We start from the raw sequence: 17,241 nt of genomic DNA on the forward strand, positions 1-17,241 counted from the left end.
ATGTTGAGCCTCTGCGATGTGATGGATTGGCTGCTCGGGTGATTTTTGCATGCAGTTTGTATTAATGAAGCAAAAAGGTGGGGAAATAAATATATACATATAGGTTATATATGGGTTACATATGTACATATAACTTCATATAACCTATATATATATATATATATACACACACATATTCAAGGTGCAGGGGTAGAGACACACTTAGGATTATCAACTTGCTGTTGATTTGCCATTGTAACAGCTCCTGCCTGGGAGATATTTATTTATTTATAAATAAACCTACAATTGATCTGATGCCTTTGGGACAGAATTGCTGTCCAGTGTGCAATGCTGATAATTCAGCAGCCCCCCATTCCTGAGTGCCCACATCCCATTCAGCTGTGGGATGGACCCTTGAGGAGCACCTCTGACCCACCCTGTCCCCCAGGCCACCCAAACCCCCATTTTTGGGATTTTTTTGCCCTCCTGCTGTTGCTGGGCTGTGGCAGTGAGTCCCTACAACGCTGCCCTTTTGCCTGTGTGCCGCAGGAAATTTAATCTCCCTGGTAAATGACACCCAGAGCTATTTTGGAGCCGGGCTCTGGAGGCAAGGAGAAGCGCGTCAGCGATTTGACTGGAGGAGGAGAACCCAGAGAGGAGGGTCAGGGGGGTGGCACAGCCTGACCCTGGCCAGCAGAGCCACTGCAGGGGGACTCGGGGTCACCTTCTGCACCTCCCTGCCATTGCTGAGGTTTCTGTTTTATTTCCTGGAGGGGAAAGCGGGGGGGAACCCAAGCCAACATGGTCTCCCCGCGTCCTCTGCTCCCCTCTTCCCTCTTCCCCCTCCTTTCATCGCAGTAGGAATCGGATTTTGCTTCCTCTGCCCGGAGCTTTGTCCTCCTCAGACTCAGACAAGACTCCAGGTAAGAACAAAGCTGAAGAGAGGTGGATTTGGGGATGCTGGAAGTCCAGCAGGATGTGGAGAAGGTCGTTGGTAGCTGAGGGAGGGTGAGGTGGTTGTTGTGCCATGCTGGAGGATGTTTTGCTGCTTTTGCTTCATGAAACTTTTTTGGGGATGGAGCTGAAGGTGCAAGTAATAAATCCCTCCTTCTTTTTCTCTGAACCAAATGTGGATTGTTCTGCTTAATTACTTCTGAGCAAAGATCAGCCTCCAGAGAGGGAAAGTGGAAAAAAAATCAGCTTTAGAGCTGTAGACTCAACTTGGTATGCTTTGTCCCCAAATCTGAGACACCACTGGGCATGGAGAGCCTGGAGAAACACATGGAGAGGTGGCAGAAAGGAACATTTCAAAAAGCTTTATTTCCAGGGCATCATCTCAGTGCAGCTTTTCTCTTCAGCCAGGACATTTTTCCTCTCTGAGCTCCTCTCTGGTGTCAATACAGATTCACTCTGCAGCCCCCCACCCTCCTCCCATTTCTCCAAATGGTTCTGAGGGGAGATAGGGAGAGATGGAGCTGGACAGCTGAGGCTATTTTGGGCCCTACAGCTCAATGGGGTGGAGTGACTGTAATGACAATGACGTGCACTTGTTAAAATACAAGGGCTTAGGTCGTGCCTGATTGTCACCAAGGGAATTCTTTGTCCATATGGGAGCTGTGATCCTGCAACTCCCTCAAGGAGGAAATCACATGGCTAAAACAGGAGCATTTCTATCTTTGCAAGTCTGTTTTTTTAATGTGATTCTGCCACAGCTGCCTCTCTCCAGGCCTGTGTGTCAAGCAAAATGCAGTTTGGTGGAATTTGTGATGAAGTTTCTATGTTTTTGTTACTCCTTTTCTGTCTCCTGGGTTGGAAACCTCAGAATTTGTGTGTTTTCTCTCCATTTGTATCTTTTATTCTCAGCCCCACAGACCAGAAGTGAACATCACAATGTGCCCAGACCTCCCTGGTGCTTTGGCCTTTTGCTGTTGTCAGAGCAGCCTTGGGAGGCTCATAAGAATGGAAGGAAAAGTGGCTGCTGTGGAGTCGTGAGGGGCTGCTCTGTGCAGTTTGAGGCCTCTGGGAGTTTCAGGGGTGGTTTTGTGGCTCCATCAAGGGTGGGTTGTGAAGTGAAGTCCCCATGTTGCAGTAAAACCCCCAAGGAGGATGAAATCCTTTCCTTGCATGGAGCTTCTTGGAGGTGCTGGTGTGTTGGTGGAAAATGGTTTTGGCCAGGTGGTTGGAAGTGGGATGAGTTTTCTAAGATAGGTCTGTCTCTGTAGAGAGGAAAGATAAAAAGTGTTTTAACCATGTAAATCACCTAAGTGGCTTGAATCTGTTGTGGTTTCTGTGAAGTGTGTACTGCTAACGTGGCTGGGAGGTGTGTCTGACCCTCCTGCCCAGTGATGTTCACAAACCACGTGATTTATTCTTGCTCCTCATTGGAATTTTCTAAATGTTTGAAGCCTTGTTTGCTACCAACCATTGGGAACACCCAGGTTACTGATAAGGGACTAACAGGGGGAGATGAGGAGCTGCAGGTCCCTCTGAGGCACTTGGTGCATTTCAGCCCTACCCCGAAGGTCAGAATTGTACCTCGAGCTTCTCCTTTTCCCTGAGGGCTGCTCACCATGTTTAACACCATGTCAGCCCCTGGCCTGCCAGGAGCTTTCCCTCAACATCTCCCATGGGTTTTGGCTTAGGATGGAGGCAGGCTGTGAATGGGAGGGAATGCAGACAAACCTTCTTGGGGTCTTTGTGGTCAGGATGACCCCAAGGTGTTAGAAAGTCTCTTTTTCCCAGCCTGGTGCTTGAAGGAGTCAGGATTCTTTAGCTCTGATTTTCAAGGTTGTTTATTCTCTGTTATCTATAACATTCTTTCTCTGACCTGCTGAGGTCTGTCTGGCAGGTCAGTCTGTGGTACACTGACCACCTTGGGGTGGTGTTATCTTTTTATACTAAAAACTACGTGTGCATTATTTACAATAATTTTCCAATACTTATCACCTATGTTAGACAGTCTGTCTCTACTCTAAACCAATCCAAAAGTGCCACCATCACTCAGAAGATGGAGGCTAAGAAGAAGAAAGAAGGACAAGACATGCCCAAATCCCTCCATCTTGGCTTCTGAACCCTCATTCTAAAAACCCCAAATTCTACTCTTCCACCTTGTGACAAACTATCATTCTACTTAAACTCTCATGGCTCTTAAATCCTCATATAAGGTTGGTAATGGTTTCCATGAGTTAAAATCAAAGGCACAGGGGTCTTTGGCTCCGTGTAGGGCCTCTGAGCCCCCTGGCAGGGGTTTGAGCCATGCAGGGCAGCCAGAGGGATGTCCTGGGTTCCAACAAAACCTTGCTCTGAGCCCAGTTAGGAGATCCTTGCAAAAGGCTTCGTGTGCTGCAGGTTCTCTGTGCCCAACACCTGCAGTGACGGATCCCCCACAGAAACCTCCCCCATCTGCCCACCCAGTGACCTTTGGACATGCCAAAATCGCTTCTCCCTCACTGCAGTGGAATTCGGAGTAGGCCAAGCTAAGCCCTGAGGCGCAGATACTGCTGGAAGGGGATGAATCCCGCCCGCCTGGATTAGAGTGCTGAGCCCCGATTTAGGGGTGTCATGGGCAGCAGCACTGGCTGTGCTGGTGTGCATTTCACCCCCAGAGCTCCCTGTCTGCTCTAATGGCTCTCAGGCACCCACCAGAGCCTGGCTGATGTCACCCAGCCTGCAGCTGACACCCAACACTCGTGCTATTCCAGAGTCATCTGTGACGGTGTTCACAGGGGTCTGAGGATGAGGGAAGAGATGAGGATCTGACTCCGTGTTACAGAGGGCTTGATTTATTGTTTTATCATAAATATTACATTAAAACTACACTAAAAGAATAAAAGAAAAGGTTCTCATCAGAAGGCTGGCTAAGAATAAAAAAGAATGAATCAACAAAAGTCTGTGGCTTGGACAGGGAGAGAGCCAACTCTGCCGCGATTGGCCATTAATTCCAAACATCTACACGAGACCAATCCCAGATGCACCTGTTGCATTCTACAGCAGCAGAAAATCAATATTTACGTTTTGTTCCTGAGGCTTCTCAGCTTCTCAAAAGGAAAAAATCCTAAGGAAGGATTTTTAATGAAAAGATGTCTGCAACCGTTGTCCATTCCCTGGGAGGCTGCTGGAAGCCAGAGGGCGGCCAGGTTGTTGCTGTTTTCCCTCAGCAGGATTTTAAACATCAAAGGGAACCCAAACTTCCCATTTGACAACTCATGGACTTCCCTTCCCACCCACGGATTCCATTTCCTGATGTTTTTAGATGGAACAATACAAGCAGATAAGTTGTGTAAACTGTGGTAATAGCGGCCGATGCCTTGATTTTTATCTGGAGCTTTCGTTTCAGGGATGTTCTTTGAAAGCTCAGGATTCAGAGACAGGAGGTTCCCTGTAAATCCTGCCTTTCCTGTCAGGAAAAGGAGTGAGAGGATTAGAATCTAGCATTGCAGAGGAAGTTCAGGAAACATAAACTCCAAAGGCAAGAAAAATACCTCAAATCAATGTATTTTTGACCAAAGAAAGGGTAAAAGAGAATTGAGGAAATGAGCAAATAGGGTTGTGAAGGGCTTAATGTGGTGCTGAGAGAAATTCTGTGCTTCTGATCTGTGTTTGGACCTTGGTGATCCTTTAGGTTTAATCATGTCCCCAAAGTCTCTAATTTTGCTGCTCGTGGCCACCTTTTGTCTCAGGAATGTTTTATGGGATGGATTGTATCGTGCTTTTTACTCTGAGTCCTGGTTGAAATGAATAGTGGATTTGTCTTTCCAAACAAGCTGTGGGTCTGCTGGTGGATAAAACCAGCACTGAGAGAGAAAAGAAACCATGGGAAGGATTCCACTGATTGATGAATGGAAAAAGATATTTGCTTTTACAAATAAATTTTAAGTTTGCTGATAAATCAGACATGGAAAGATGAAAGAAAGAACAAAAGAAAGAAAGGACCAATGGAGAAGAAAAACCCCTAAATTCCATAAGAATTAAAAATAAAAGGGAGGGTTATACATTTAAGGGAAATCTTTGGTACCAGGTAAGCCTGAACCTCTCAAGTACCTCAGAAACGGGGAAAGAGAGAAGGGAAATGTGGCTGGGAAATTGGGATAAAAAGGAAGGCTGCATCCTCCAAAAATTTGAGAGACCTTAGGGGAATGCCCCATGGCCTCTCCCTTTATTCAAGTAAAGCCAAAAAGGTCTCCTCTGTCTCCTTTTTGGACATAAACCTCTGGTATTTGTAGATTAATTTTCCTACCATGGCGGACAGGATTCTCTTTCTAATCCTTGAATGGAAAGGCTTGGGCAGAGAATAACCCGTTCCCCCTGTCCTGTCTCACAGAAAGAGCTTCATCACAGGCTGCTCCCAGGCTGGGGGACAGCTCACCATGGTGGGGACACCTCTGCCTTCTCAGAGGCTGTGGGAGGTGTCCAGGTGCAGATCAGCAGGGATGAAGAACGTGAAACCAACCCAGCCCATCAGCCAACACTGCAGAGTGAATCCAGGAGGTTGGGATGGAGCCAGGCTGGGAGAGCCTGGAGGAGAGAAGGGTCCAGGGAGAGCTCAGATCCCCTGGCAGGGCCTGAAGGGGCTCCAGGAGAGCTGGAGAGGGACTGGGGACAAGGATGGAGGGACAGGATAAGGAGGAGGTTAGGTTGAATATTAGGAAGAAATTCCTCTCTGCCCCAGAGGGCAGGGTTGGGTTGAATATCGGGAAGAAATTCTTCCTCAGAGGGTGGTGAAGCCTTGTCACAGGTTTCCCAGAGAAGCTGTGGCTGTCCCTGGATCCCTGGAAGTGTCCAAGGCCAGGACAGAGCTTGGAGCAACCTGGGATGGTGGAAGATATCCCTGCCCATGGTGAGGTGGAACAGGATGGTTTACCATGGGTGGACCATGAGTCTCTAAGGTCCCTTCCAGCCCAAAACATTCAGGAATTTGGTGGCACCACCATCAGAGTTTTCCACTTCTGAGTTCTCCATCAGGAACTGGAGAACTCTCTGGTGGTTCCCACTGCAAGGCACTCACTCCCCTGCCCATGGGAAGCAGACACTGGCAGTGGTGGCACAGGAGGTCTGGACCAGCTGCTTGTTGGCCCCAGGGCAGGGATTTATTTATTTATCTGACAGCTCTGTGCACTTCTGCCTCTTCCCCCAAACACAAATCAGGGAAAATCCGAATGAATAAAGACATAAAGCAAAATTATAATTGCTGCCAGTTTGCCTTTGGCGTGCTCAGAAATGCCCAGGATGGGAATGTGATCTCTGCTGCAAATGATTCATCACAGAGGGATTACATGGGGAAATGTGACACTGGCAAATGCCTGAGATTTATTGGAAAGGGCATTTGCATTGACTAGCTTTATTCATGCTTTGTTGTTGGTCCTGTTGCTTCCAAGGGAGCTGCCCTGGCACTTGCAGAGAGTTACTATTTTTTAAATTTAAGTTTCAGAGTTACTGGGCTTTTTTTGAAGTTTGAATGAACCTGTAAATAATTGAGATCAGAGTAACTATTGAATAAGTTGATTGGCAGGTTGCACAGTAGAAATATGAAATCTTGTCCTTTCGGTGCTTTCCTAAATCTATTTATCATCCTAATCCAGTGATGGGTTTTATCCCATTTGAAATTATAAAATGTAATCTTGTTTAAATTATAAATGAAATCATAAAATGTAATCTTGTTTAAATTATAAAATGTTTATCTTGTTCAGTCTGTCTAATTTGTTAGATGTGTTAGATACACACACAGCCTCATCCTTGCCACAGGTTAGGATTTAATGCCTCTCACTGCATTTCATGCTCTGCACACCCATAAAACAACTTTTCCCCCCTCTTTTTCAGATGGGGACTAAAGATAATAGAACTGGAGTGTCTATCTCATAATTATAAAAGCAAGCCAGCAGCAGAGCAAGGAATAAACCCTGTTTTTTCTTTCCATGCTAGAAAAATATCTAAAATAATGATGAGCACATACTGTTTTCACTGATTCCTGGGTTTTTTCTCTGGCATCCTGGCCATTTAGAAAGGTGTAAAAACCTTATAGAGTGTGAAAGCTGCTGGAGGTGTAGGTAAGAGCAGGGGATGTGGTTTTCACCCCACACTAGGAGGTCCGTGGACACAGGAGCTTGTACTGGATGGGAAGGATCATCTGCAAACACCAGATGAGTTTTTGGGACCCATGGGAGATGGAGGCTGGACCTGGAGGCCACTTGGATGGATTTGCTGCACCAGTTTGGTTCAGGAGCAAAACCAACAGGCATGTGGTGTTTTTGACTGTTCCTGACTGGCTGTTTTTTGTGGTTTTTTTTTTTTTTTTTTTTTTTGGCTGTTTTTTTTTTTTTTTTTAACTTTGGCTGTTTTCTTATTTTGGCTGCTGGTTTTTTTTTTTTGGCTTTTTTTTTGCTGTTTTTTTTTTTGGCTTTTTTGGCCTTTTTTTTCTTAGTTGGGTTTTTCTGGCTGTTTTTTTTTTTTTTTTTGCTTTTTGGCTGTTTTTTTTTTGTTTTTTTTTTTGTTTTTTTTTTTGTTTTTTTTTTGTTTTTTTGGTTGGTTATGGCTTTTTTGGCTGTTTTCTGGCCATTCCTGACTCTCTGTTTTTTGACTATTTTTGGCCGTTCCTGACTCTCACAGGTACCAGGGAGCATCTGGGGTGCGTTTGTTTAGGCACAGCTTAGCAGGGAGAGAAGGATGCACTTTATGAAGCGAGCAGCATAAGAGCCAGGCTTTGGGAGCCCTCACCCTGCTCCTCCAGGCACAGAAAGGTGTGGAAGTGATGGAAATGGCACTCTGGTGGGCTGAGAGAAGCCCCTGGTTGCTGAGAGGTCCCTGGCAGCTCCTCTCGTGTCTCTGTGGCCACCTCAGTGCTTCAGGCACTTGTCCATGTCATGCAGAGCCCAGCTGGATGGAGAAATGAAGCAACTTTAATTTTCTGCTCTTTTTGACACTGCAAAGCTGGAAATAAGTTAGTGATGTCTCTGTTGGACACAATAGGAACCCAGGAAGTTTGAGACGTGGCAGTGTCTTCTGAAGGTGAATCCAAGTGTTTTGATGGCTCAGTGCAGCCTGAAATTCAAATAATGGCTGGGAAATATTAGGTCATGAGCTCTGAGTCTGTTTTGGTGTTTAACTCTCAGTTAATGCAGTGAAGGGTTCTGCTGGGCTCTCCAGAGCTGAGCTGAACCTCAGCATCCCCTTCTGAGCATTGAAATGGTCCTTCCCCAGATGAGCAGGAGGCTCTGATTGTCAATCAATTGGCTTCAGTGGAAATTTCCACTGACTTCAGTGTACTTTGGCTGCAGCCCCAGGCTCCTGTCTGCCCCTGCTAACCCTCCATGCAGCTTCTCTGCTTGCAGCTGCACAAGCGTTTATGGAAAACACATTTCAAAGCTCAGCTGAGGGCAGGGAGTGGGCTTGTAAGAGGGTCCAGAGAATTCCAAACTAATTCACAGATTTCTAGACCAGTTTGAGACCAAGAGAAAAAGAGATCGGTGCATTGAAGGTGGCCACTTGACAGAAAGTCAGCTGGTCATAGCACTGATGACTGCAAGTCAATCATTCTTTACCATCTTAGCATGTGCTAAAAGTAAATTTTCCTTGCTGCTATTTTTCCCCCTCCCAGCTTTAATGTTTGAAACCTGTTTCTTTAGTTTCTAAAGATCTGTAGCAGAATAATGAAATTTGTTCAATACCAGGAAACAAAAGCAACGAAAATTGAATTAGTTTAGAAAGGATTGATCTCATCTAAAAGGAAAAGTCTTTGATTGCTCCTTGTCATTTTGTGTGTTCTTTGGAGTGGGAGACACAGGGTAGGACAGGACATGGGGTGTATTTTCTGTTAAACGTAGAAAGGTTACATTTGGTTTTGCCTTAGATCTGTGACCCAGATGAAGTTTGAAGTTTGGCTCAGCAATAACTTTGGAATGATAATAATGCTCCCAAAATCATGGAATATCCTGAGCTGGAAGTGACCCAAAAAGACCATTCAGGACAGCCCCAAGAATCCCACCCTGTGCCTGAGGCAGTTTTCCAAAAGTTTCTTGGGCTCTCATAGCAAACACCATTTTGTATTTTTGTGCCACCTCTTTTCCAATGTATGGATTTAATGGTAAGCTTGTATTTTTCAATCCACAGCAGCATAAATGGAATTAAATTTGTAATCTGTTGGTACTTTTCATGCACTATTTGTCATTTACCTCAGCAAGTACATTGTCATGTATACACTGTGCACATAATTATTTGCTAGCCCATCCCTGTCTTGGTATGAAGAAGTGGGAGGGGAGACAAGAAATTGGGAAAAGAAGTGATTTTTCCCAAGGTCATGCAGCAAATTGATCCAACCCTCAGTCCCTGATGCCATCAGTGATTTGTGCATTAACAAAAATGGACTGACAGGAGCTGGAGGAGGATGGAGAAATGGTGATTTAAGAAATTAAAGCAGGGTTTTGGCCTGTTCCTATTGATTTCTGCTGGAGCTGGGGAGAGCACCTGCCATTGGGTGAGAGAGTGGGTGGATGTGTGGCCAGCAGGGAAGCCAAACTGCTGCAGGATTAAGAAGGATATTTCTGTCTCACTGACTGGGTTTAATTTCCTTTCTGAGTTACAGCACCCAGAGCCCTGGTCCTTGTGCTGTGTGCAGAACTTTGGAGGTGAAAAGGCAGGGATGTGCTCACCTGGAGCAGGACCATTCCCACAGTCAGGCAGGAGCTGCCAGGACAGAGGGGTCCGGCGTCATGAGGCCAAAGAGGTTAAACAGTGTGAGAAATAGATACTCACTTTTCATAGTTCAGGAAGGTTTATTAAACCTTATCAAAAATACAACAGAAGAATGAATAAAGAAAAAAGGCTATGGCACTGGGAGCAAAAGATTTTCCCTGCCATTGCTCAGCCCCCTCACAATGGAGGTTTTCCCTTTTTAACCGTTTAATCCCTCCCAAAGTTCTGTCCATCAACCCCTTCTTTGCTGTCCAGTGGTGGAGATCTCTTCCTCAAATCCTGGTTGGAGCCCAGGTGTTCCATAGTGACAAGCCAGCCCTCCCAGATGTGCCAACTCCAGCTGTCCCTTGATAACCACACCAGGGGGTACAACATAACTATAAATCTATAAGCTTTTCTTAATTTATATCCATAATAGTTGTCTATGAATTGTGAGAGTCAATCATTGCATTACTCATCTATCACAACAGCTTGAAGAGAAATGGTGCACTCAAATCTTCTTGGAAAACCTGGTCTTAGGGAGTGACAGTCCTACCCAAGGCAGGGGATTGGAATGAGATGATCTTGAAGGTCCCCTCCAACCCCAACCAATTCTGAGATGGAGGCAGTATCTTGATGGGCAGACCCATCTCTCAGAATGTGGTGTCCAGTTTGTTCTTTGTGGCTGCAGAACCAGCCTATCTGTCACACAGCTTTAGTGCAGGTCACTTTCTGAGTGCCACAGAGGAAAGGCATCATCATATTCCTTCTGTATGAACAGCCCGAAGAGTTTTGGGCTGTTTTGCACAAAGTTTGTTTTGCCCAGAGGCTCTGTGGGGAAGTGAGCTGCCTCATGCAGCAGTTTATAACCTCAAATGTAGGAAATCCTCAAAACCAATAATATTCCTTCTCACCCGTAATGAGAAGGGCATTGAAAATATGGGTGTCACAGACATATTTTCTGAAAAGTACCTTTGCTAAGATTTTTCTCCTGAGAAGCTGAGAGGCCTCAGAAAGGAAATGTAACCAATAATAATATTGTTTATATATTTTTTAATAATTATCTGCTGCTGTGGAATGCAACAGATGCATCTTTGATTGGTCTCCTGTGAATTGTTTCTACTTGATGACCAATCACAGGTCCAGCTGTGTCGGGACTCTGGTCAGTCACAAGATTTTATCATCATTCCTTTCTATTCTTTGCTAGCCTTCTGATGAAATTCTTTCTTTTATTCTTTTAGTATAGTTTTAGTATATAATTTTCTTTTAATGTAATATATATCATAAAATAATAAGTCAGCCTTCTGAAATATGGAGTCAAGATTCTTGTCCTGAAGATGAGGGAAACATCATCACACATGGGGGTTCCAGGTGACAAACACTCTGATACCAGGGGATTGCAGTGATTTTTTTTTTTTTTAATTTTCTTTTTTTTTTGGGTGCACCCTCTGCCCTGCTCTCTGCTGACCCTTTTCTCTGTGTCCCTGCAGGAAGGAAGCCAGGATGGATTACAGCTCGCTCAGCGGGGTCCCGCGCTTCCTGACCCGGCCCAAGGCCTTCATGGTGTCTGTAGGGAAGGACGCCACGCTGAGCTGCCAGATTGTTGGAAACCCCATCCCAGTGGTGAGCTGGGAGAAGGATAAACTTCCAGTGCACTCTGGGGGAAGGTTTAAAACCACAGAGGATGGGGATTTGTACCGGCTAACCATCTACGACCTGAGCCTGGAGGACAGCGGCCAGTACATCTGCCGGGCCAAGAACACCATCGGGGAGGCCTTTGCTGCTGTCAGCATCAAGGTGGGAGAGGAGACCACGGTCACAGAGTCGGCTCCTTACTTCATCCAGAAACCTACCAACATCAAAGTAACCCTGGGAGAAGACGTCATGTTCAAATGCAAAGTCCAGGGCAGCCCTCCCCTCTCGGTGAACTGGGAGAAGGACGGGCGATACCTGAGGAACAAAGCGGACGCTGGGCGCTTCCAGATTGAGTCTGCTGGTGAGTCCAACGCTCTCACCATCCAGTGTGCCCAGCTGGGGGACAGTGGCACCTACACGTGCCGGGCAGAGAACCTCATCGGCTCCGCCAGTGCCTCGGCCGCGCTGGTGGTTGAAACGCGCGGCTCCTCCAACCCCGACGGTGGCGGCAAGACGGCCTCCTTGCTGTCCCATCTGCAGAAGAGGCGGGAGGAGATCAGGAAGATGGACATCTCCCACAGCACTCTGGACTCGGCCTACTCGGCCGTGGAGGGGCTGTCCAGCCTGGGCTACGGCCTGTCCCGGGACTACGAGCGGGCGGCGGGCCTGGCCAAGGGCGCGCGCAACGCCGCGCTCGGGGCCCTGACACGTACCTGCAGCGTGACCGAGGGCAAGCACGCTAAGCTCAGCTGCTACGTGACAGGAGAGCCTAAGCCCGTGATTGTGTGGAAGAAGGACAACGAGGTCATTGCGGAAGGCCGGAGGCATGTTATCTATGAGGATGACCAGGAGAACTTTGTACTGAAGATCCTTTTCTGCAAGCAGACGGACAACGGGCTGTACACCTGCACGGCCTCCAATCTGGCGGGGCAGACCTACAGCTCTGTGCTGGTCACTGTCAAAGGTGGGTGGGTGTGGTTGTCACCAGGGTGGGTGTGTCTGCAAGGATACACCTTTGGATTGGGGTGGGGTGGGTGGTTTTTGGTTTGAACAAAACCTCAGCCTGCCAAACTGCTGCAGGGGAGGGTGTTAGATGCGTCAGACTTGCGTTGTGTGCGATTCCAAACAAAGGAATCCTGGACCTGGGATGTTTTCTAGGAGCATTCAAGAGGACATTGAACAAAACATCTGCCTCCAAACTGCTGCGTGGGAGGGTGTTAGATGTGTCACACTTTGGTTGCCATTCTGAAGAACTAGGACTGACCTTCACAAGTGTGGAGTGACCCTCTGAAGGCAAGTTCTTCACCTCTGACTATGGCAAACAAAGGCATCCTGGACCTGAGAGGTTTTCTAGGAGTGTTCAAGGAGAACAGAGTATCCAAAAACCCAAGCTGGGAAGGGCTGAATAAAGCTCTCCTGGTGGAAAGGGCTTGGGCACTTGAGTAGATGGCCTGGGGACAGAGTCTCATTGCTGGTGGTTCTTAGGAAGGGCAGTAAAGAGGTGCCAGGTAGAGATGGATGAGGCAGAACTGGATGTGATGCCTCAGGTTTTAGCTTTTATATCTTTCAAATTCTGTGCTGCTTTAGTGTATGGGTCTGGACTTCATATCAGGGGATGGTGAGCTCTGTGCACAGAGCAGGGAGACAAAACAATTCCTGCTCCAGCTGGGCACCAAGGACAAATGATCCAAATCTCAGCCCAAGAACACAAACACTGTGGGCTGGAGAGAAAAACAAAAAAGATGAGACTTCATGGGCTAAAGCTGGAATTGGACAATTAGCTCCAATATGCAAATGGAGCAGAACTGATAAAAGTGTTAGACCCTGTGACTGGTCGTCCATTTAGTAAGCACTTTAAGTTCCCCTGGGGTGCAGCCCTGGCTGGGCTCTTGTGCTGCCCAAGGTGGATCTGTTGAAGCCTCCTAATAATCCCTACTTTATTCCTTAGCTCCAACCAGTCTCTGTTCTAGGTCAGCCCTCGCAAGGCATCCGCTGGTTGTGGGGCAGCTGGGGTGCACCAGGTCCCTAAGGCTCCTGTCAGTCCTGGTTTCACAGTGATGTAAGAGATCCTTTTCCATGCTCTAGGTCAGTGACTGCCAGTGCCCTGTCTCACCCTCCAGGCTTTAGTCACATCTGGGTTTGTGATCACCATGGGGTTTACTCAGACATGCCATTTGTAGTAGTGGAAACCCCTCCCTACAAGATGAGCATGTCAGGCTGCCTCAGATCCCCTGGGGGACCTACTCCAACTCTAATTACAGTCCAGCTCAGTTTTCCTGTACAGTGACCGACCAGCAGCCTGGATCTTGCCAGGCTCTTCAGCCTTTTCCCAGCTTGGGTTGCTGGATAGTTTGTGCTCCTTGAATCCTAGAAAGCCTCCCAGGCCCAGGATGCCTTTGTTTGCCATAGTCAGTGGTGAAGAACTTGCCTTCAGAGGGTCACTCCACACTTGTGCAGGTCAGCCCTAGTTCTTCAGAATGGCAACCAAAGTGTGACACACAGTTTTTATAGAATCCCAGAATGGTTTGGATTGCAAGAGATCTTAAAAATCATCTCATTCCAACCTCCTGCCATGGGCAGGGACACCTTCCACCAAAGCAGGTTCCTCCAACCCCATCCAACCTGGCCTTGAACAATCCAGAAAGCTCTAAATTTTCCAGCTGCTCTCCCATTTGGCATGGGGACAGCAGTTTGGAATGCGGGTAGCACCTGTAAAGGAGCTGTCAGAGACAAAAGATTTTGCCACTTAAGTGGTAAAACTCAAAGATTTTTCCTTGGCAGCAAAATAATTAGAAACACAATTAAGTAGGAATTATCTGTGTTTCATACTCATCTTTAAGCCTCTCAAAGGTGTTATTTGATTTTGTGTTTTCCCTTTTTTGGAAAGTGGCTCAGTCCCTGTGCCCATCAGTGACACCTGATCCGTGGAACTCACTGGCACTTGTCCCACCCCTTGCTGTCCCTTGGAGGTGCTGAGTGGCGTGGGGAAGGGCATTTGTCCTGTTCTATAAAGCTGGGATTACCTCATGAGCTGGGGCTCAGAGCTGGGGATGAATCCTGGCCCTCACCCTGGTGGGGGATCACTTTGAGGATGGATCAAACTCATTTCCCTGCACAACACCTTGCAAAAACAAACCTCCCCTCCTCTGCCTGTTTTTATTATAAAAATTATATAAAATATAAAAAAATTATAAAAATTATAAAAATATTGTATAAAAACCCTCTGTTTTTATCCTATTGCTCTCATGGCTGCAACCTGTTCCAAAGGAGGTGAGGAAAGCCAGGGAAGCAGCCAGTCTGGGAGCAAGCACCATGGGAAAGGGTTATTGATTCCTGTCTGTTGTCCAGAGCTGCCTGTGAGTCAGGAGGCTGAAGTGGAAATGTTTATGGATTGTTTATTTTTCATGCTGTGCCACGTTTGGCTCCCTGTCCAGGCCAAGGCTGCCATGGAAAATCTACGTGTGTTGGTTATAATTAGGCCCTGATAAATGACTCTCCTTTGTGTCACCAGAAGTTCTTCTCAGCCCTCCCAAGACAGGTCAGAGTGATGCAGCAGATGAAAAAAGCTTTTAATTCTGTTGAGATTTTAATTCTGTTGTTTTGTGTGATGCCATTGGTTCATCTGCTGTCAGACTTAGGGAGGGAGATCATCTTGCCCTGCAAACTTCTCTTTGCTCAGCTGTGTAGGAGAGGGTGAATTCTCCAAGCAGCCATCATTGGATCAGAATGGTTTGGGCTGGGAGGAACCTCAAAGGACATCTGGTTCCAACCCTCTTCTATGGGCAGGGATGGCACTCACTAGGTCAGGTTGCTGAGGGCCCTGTTCAAACTGTCCTTGAACACTTCCAGGCATGGGACATCCATAGAAAACCTCCTATGTTCTGTCAGTCTACATCCTAGGAACTTAGGGACCCAGCAACCCAACATTTGTGAACTCTTTGCTGAGCCTGTGCCTTAAAGATCACTGAGCTGGGAGGAAAAAAAAAGAATTTTTCGAGCTGTTCCTAAATGAGATTTAGTGAATCAGACTTAAACAAAGAAAGGCTACAGGGCAGAGAATCACTCTCCTAAACAAGGAAAACTGGAGCTTGATTAGATTCAGAAATGTGCCTGGAACAGAGATAAAATCACAATCCATACACTGAGATGTGAGCTGTAAAAGGATTTGGGAGAATTGTCCCAATTGAATTGCCCAAGAATAAACCTTTAACAAATCAAGGCATGGGGAGGATGGGAGGAACATAAATAACCAGCCTGGGTTTGCTGAAGGCTTTGGAGATTTCCCTGGGCCGTGTGTAAAGTTGGTGAGACCAGAATTCAGGTCTCCACCCTGGGCCAAGCTGTGTTCGCTGGAGTCCCTGAATAAAGTAACCAGATACTGGGTGAGAAGGTTAAAGGTTGCAAGGCAAACAGGATGGGGATGGGAAAAACACCCTGGTGCTGAGGCAGCCTCATTCTCCCTCTGATCAGATGGGATTTTGGATGGTCACTGTCATGGCAGTCACATTGGAGGTCTGAAAAATAATTGCAACTTGAGAAATGAGGAGGTAGAAAGGAAATTGGGAAAACACAGTAATTAGGAAGATCAAAGGCTGAAGATGGTGGAAGCTTTTCAATCCACATTTAGCCAGCTTTTACTGGGAGGTTTTTCCATATTCTTACCTTTCTTGGCTCATTTTCATTAAGCAGAGGGTAAACTTGCCTCTGGAATAATAAATGTGAGAATTCCAGCAATAAGAAAGGGGAAATGTAGGCAAGTGAAAAAGGGAGGTTTAGAGGGCAGATGTGCCTTGATAAGGTTAAGAAAACATTGGGTTTCTTTGCAGGCTGCACCTATTCTTAGCAAAATATGTGTTAGCAGGACTTGCCTTTTAAAAATAACATCCTCTCATTGCCGGTTTGCTTGCTGTGGACCAAACAGAAAATCCTATGACAGACTGGAGAAATATCTCCTCAGGATAGGCAGCAAAATGAGTCTCTGATCCAAGTTCTTGCAGTTTCCTGCTGATTCCATGAGCTGCTTTTGCTCTGGGCTCCCTCAGTGTTTTGCAGTGCTGTGCCTCTCACGTTTTTCCAAGTGGGCAGGTTTTGGCAGCTCTGTTATTTTCTGTTTTATTTGCACCTCTCTGACCTGGGTGCAAATAAAACAGAAAATGGGGGTGCTGGTTATGGGCCAGATGGTTTGGGTTACCTGCTCTCAGGACACCTCTGGTCCTTCTGCAGTCCCCTGACCCACATCAACCTGACCAGGCACATTCTAGACCTTGTAAAGAGCATGGAGGGATGCTGAGGAGGAGGAGGAGGAGGCTGGTGGGTTTTGGAACCACTCTGACATCTCCAAAAGCCCTGGGCTGGGTTCATCCCAGGCCTCAGTTCAGTTTATCAGCTGCTGTTGCTCCAAAGCTCCATTCAGAGGGAGATAAGACGTGTGTGCAGGATGAAAGCAGAGTTGTTTTCAGAGGATATCTGTGACTCCAAGCTGCCAAAGATAGCCTTGCCCTGCCTTTGCCTGGCTGGGAGAGCACTGCTGTTCCTGCAGCATGCTCCTAAGAGTCAACCAACCCTGCTGTGCTTGAGCTTTTTCCTGGAATAGATTTTTTTTTTTTTTTCACTTTAGGTACTGCTTAGTGACTGTAAAGGGAGAGGGGTTAATGATATGGCAGCTGCTCCAATATGGGAATACACTTGTGTGCCTCTCAGGTGCAGCTTGTGTTTCTTTTTGGCCCTTGTGCGGCTCTGAGTGTTCCCAGTGGCAGCTCCAGCCTCCCTCCTGCCAGAGGGCTGCATCCCCCTGACCAAAGCTGGGCCTCACAGAATCCCAGAATGTTTGGGAAGAGACATTACACTTAATCTTCTTCCACTCCTGCTATGGCAGGGAGACATTCCACTATCCCGGGTTGCTCCAAGCCTGGCCTTGGACACTTCCAGGGATCCAGGGGCAGCCACAGCTTCTCTGGGCACCCT

At 46.8% G+C, this 17,241-nt stretch overlaps 1 protein-coding gene across 1 annotated transcript in view; it reads left to right on the forward strand.

Moving 5' to 3' along the window:
• The first annotated feature begins 636 nt into the window (after nucleotides 1-636).
• Nucleotides 637-17,241, forward strand: part of OBSCN (obscurin, cytoskeletal calmodulin and titin-interacting RhoGEF) — a 164,995-nt gene continuing 148,390 nt past the window's right edge. Inside the window, exons 1-2 of the mRNA XM_063171002.1 lie at nucleotides 637-902; nucleotides 11,133-12,241. Coding sequence (XP_063027072.1) covers nucleotides 11,146-12,241 — 1,096 coding nt within the window. The 5' untranslated portion in view covers nucleotides 637-902; nucleotides 11,133-11,145. The remainder of the gene's footprint in view (nucleotides 903-11,132; nucleotides 12,242-17,241) is intronic.

Source organism: Melospiza melodia, chromosome 1 (assembly GCF_035770615.1).
Source record: "Melospiza melodia melodia isolate bMelMel2 chromosome 1, bMelMel2.pri, whole genome shotgun sequence".
Lineage (NCBI taxonomy): Eukaryota > Metazoa > Chordata > Aves > Passeriformes > Passerellidae > Melospiza > Melospiza melodia.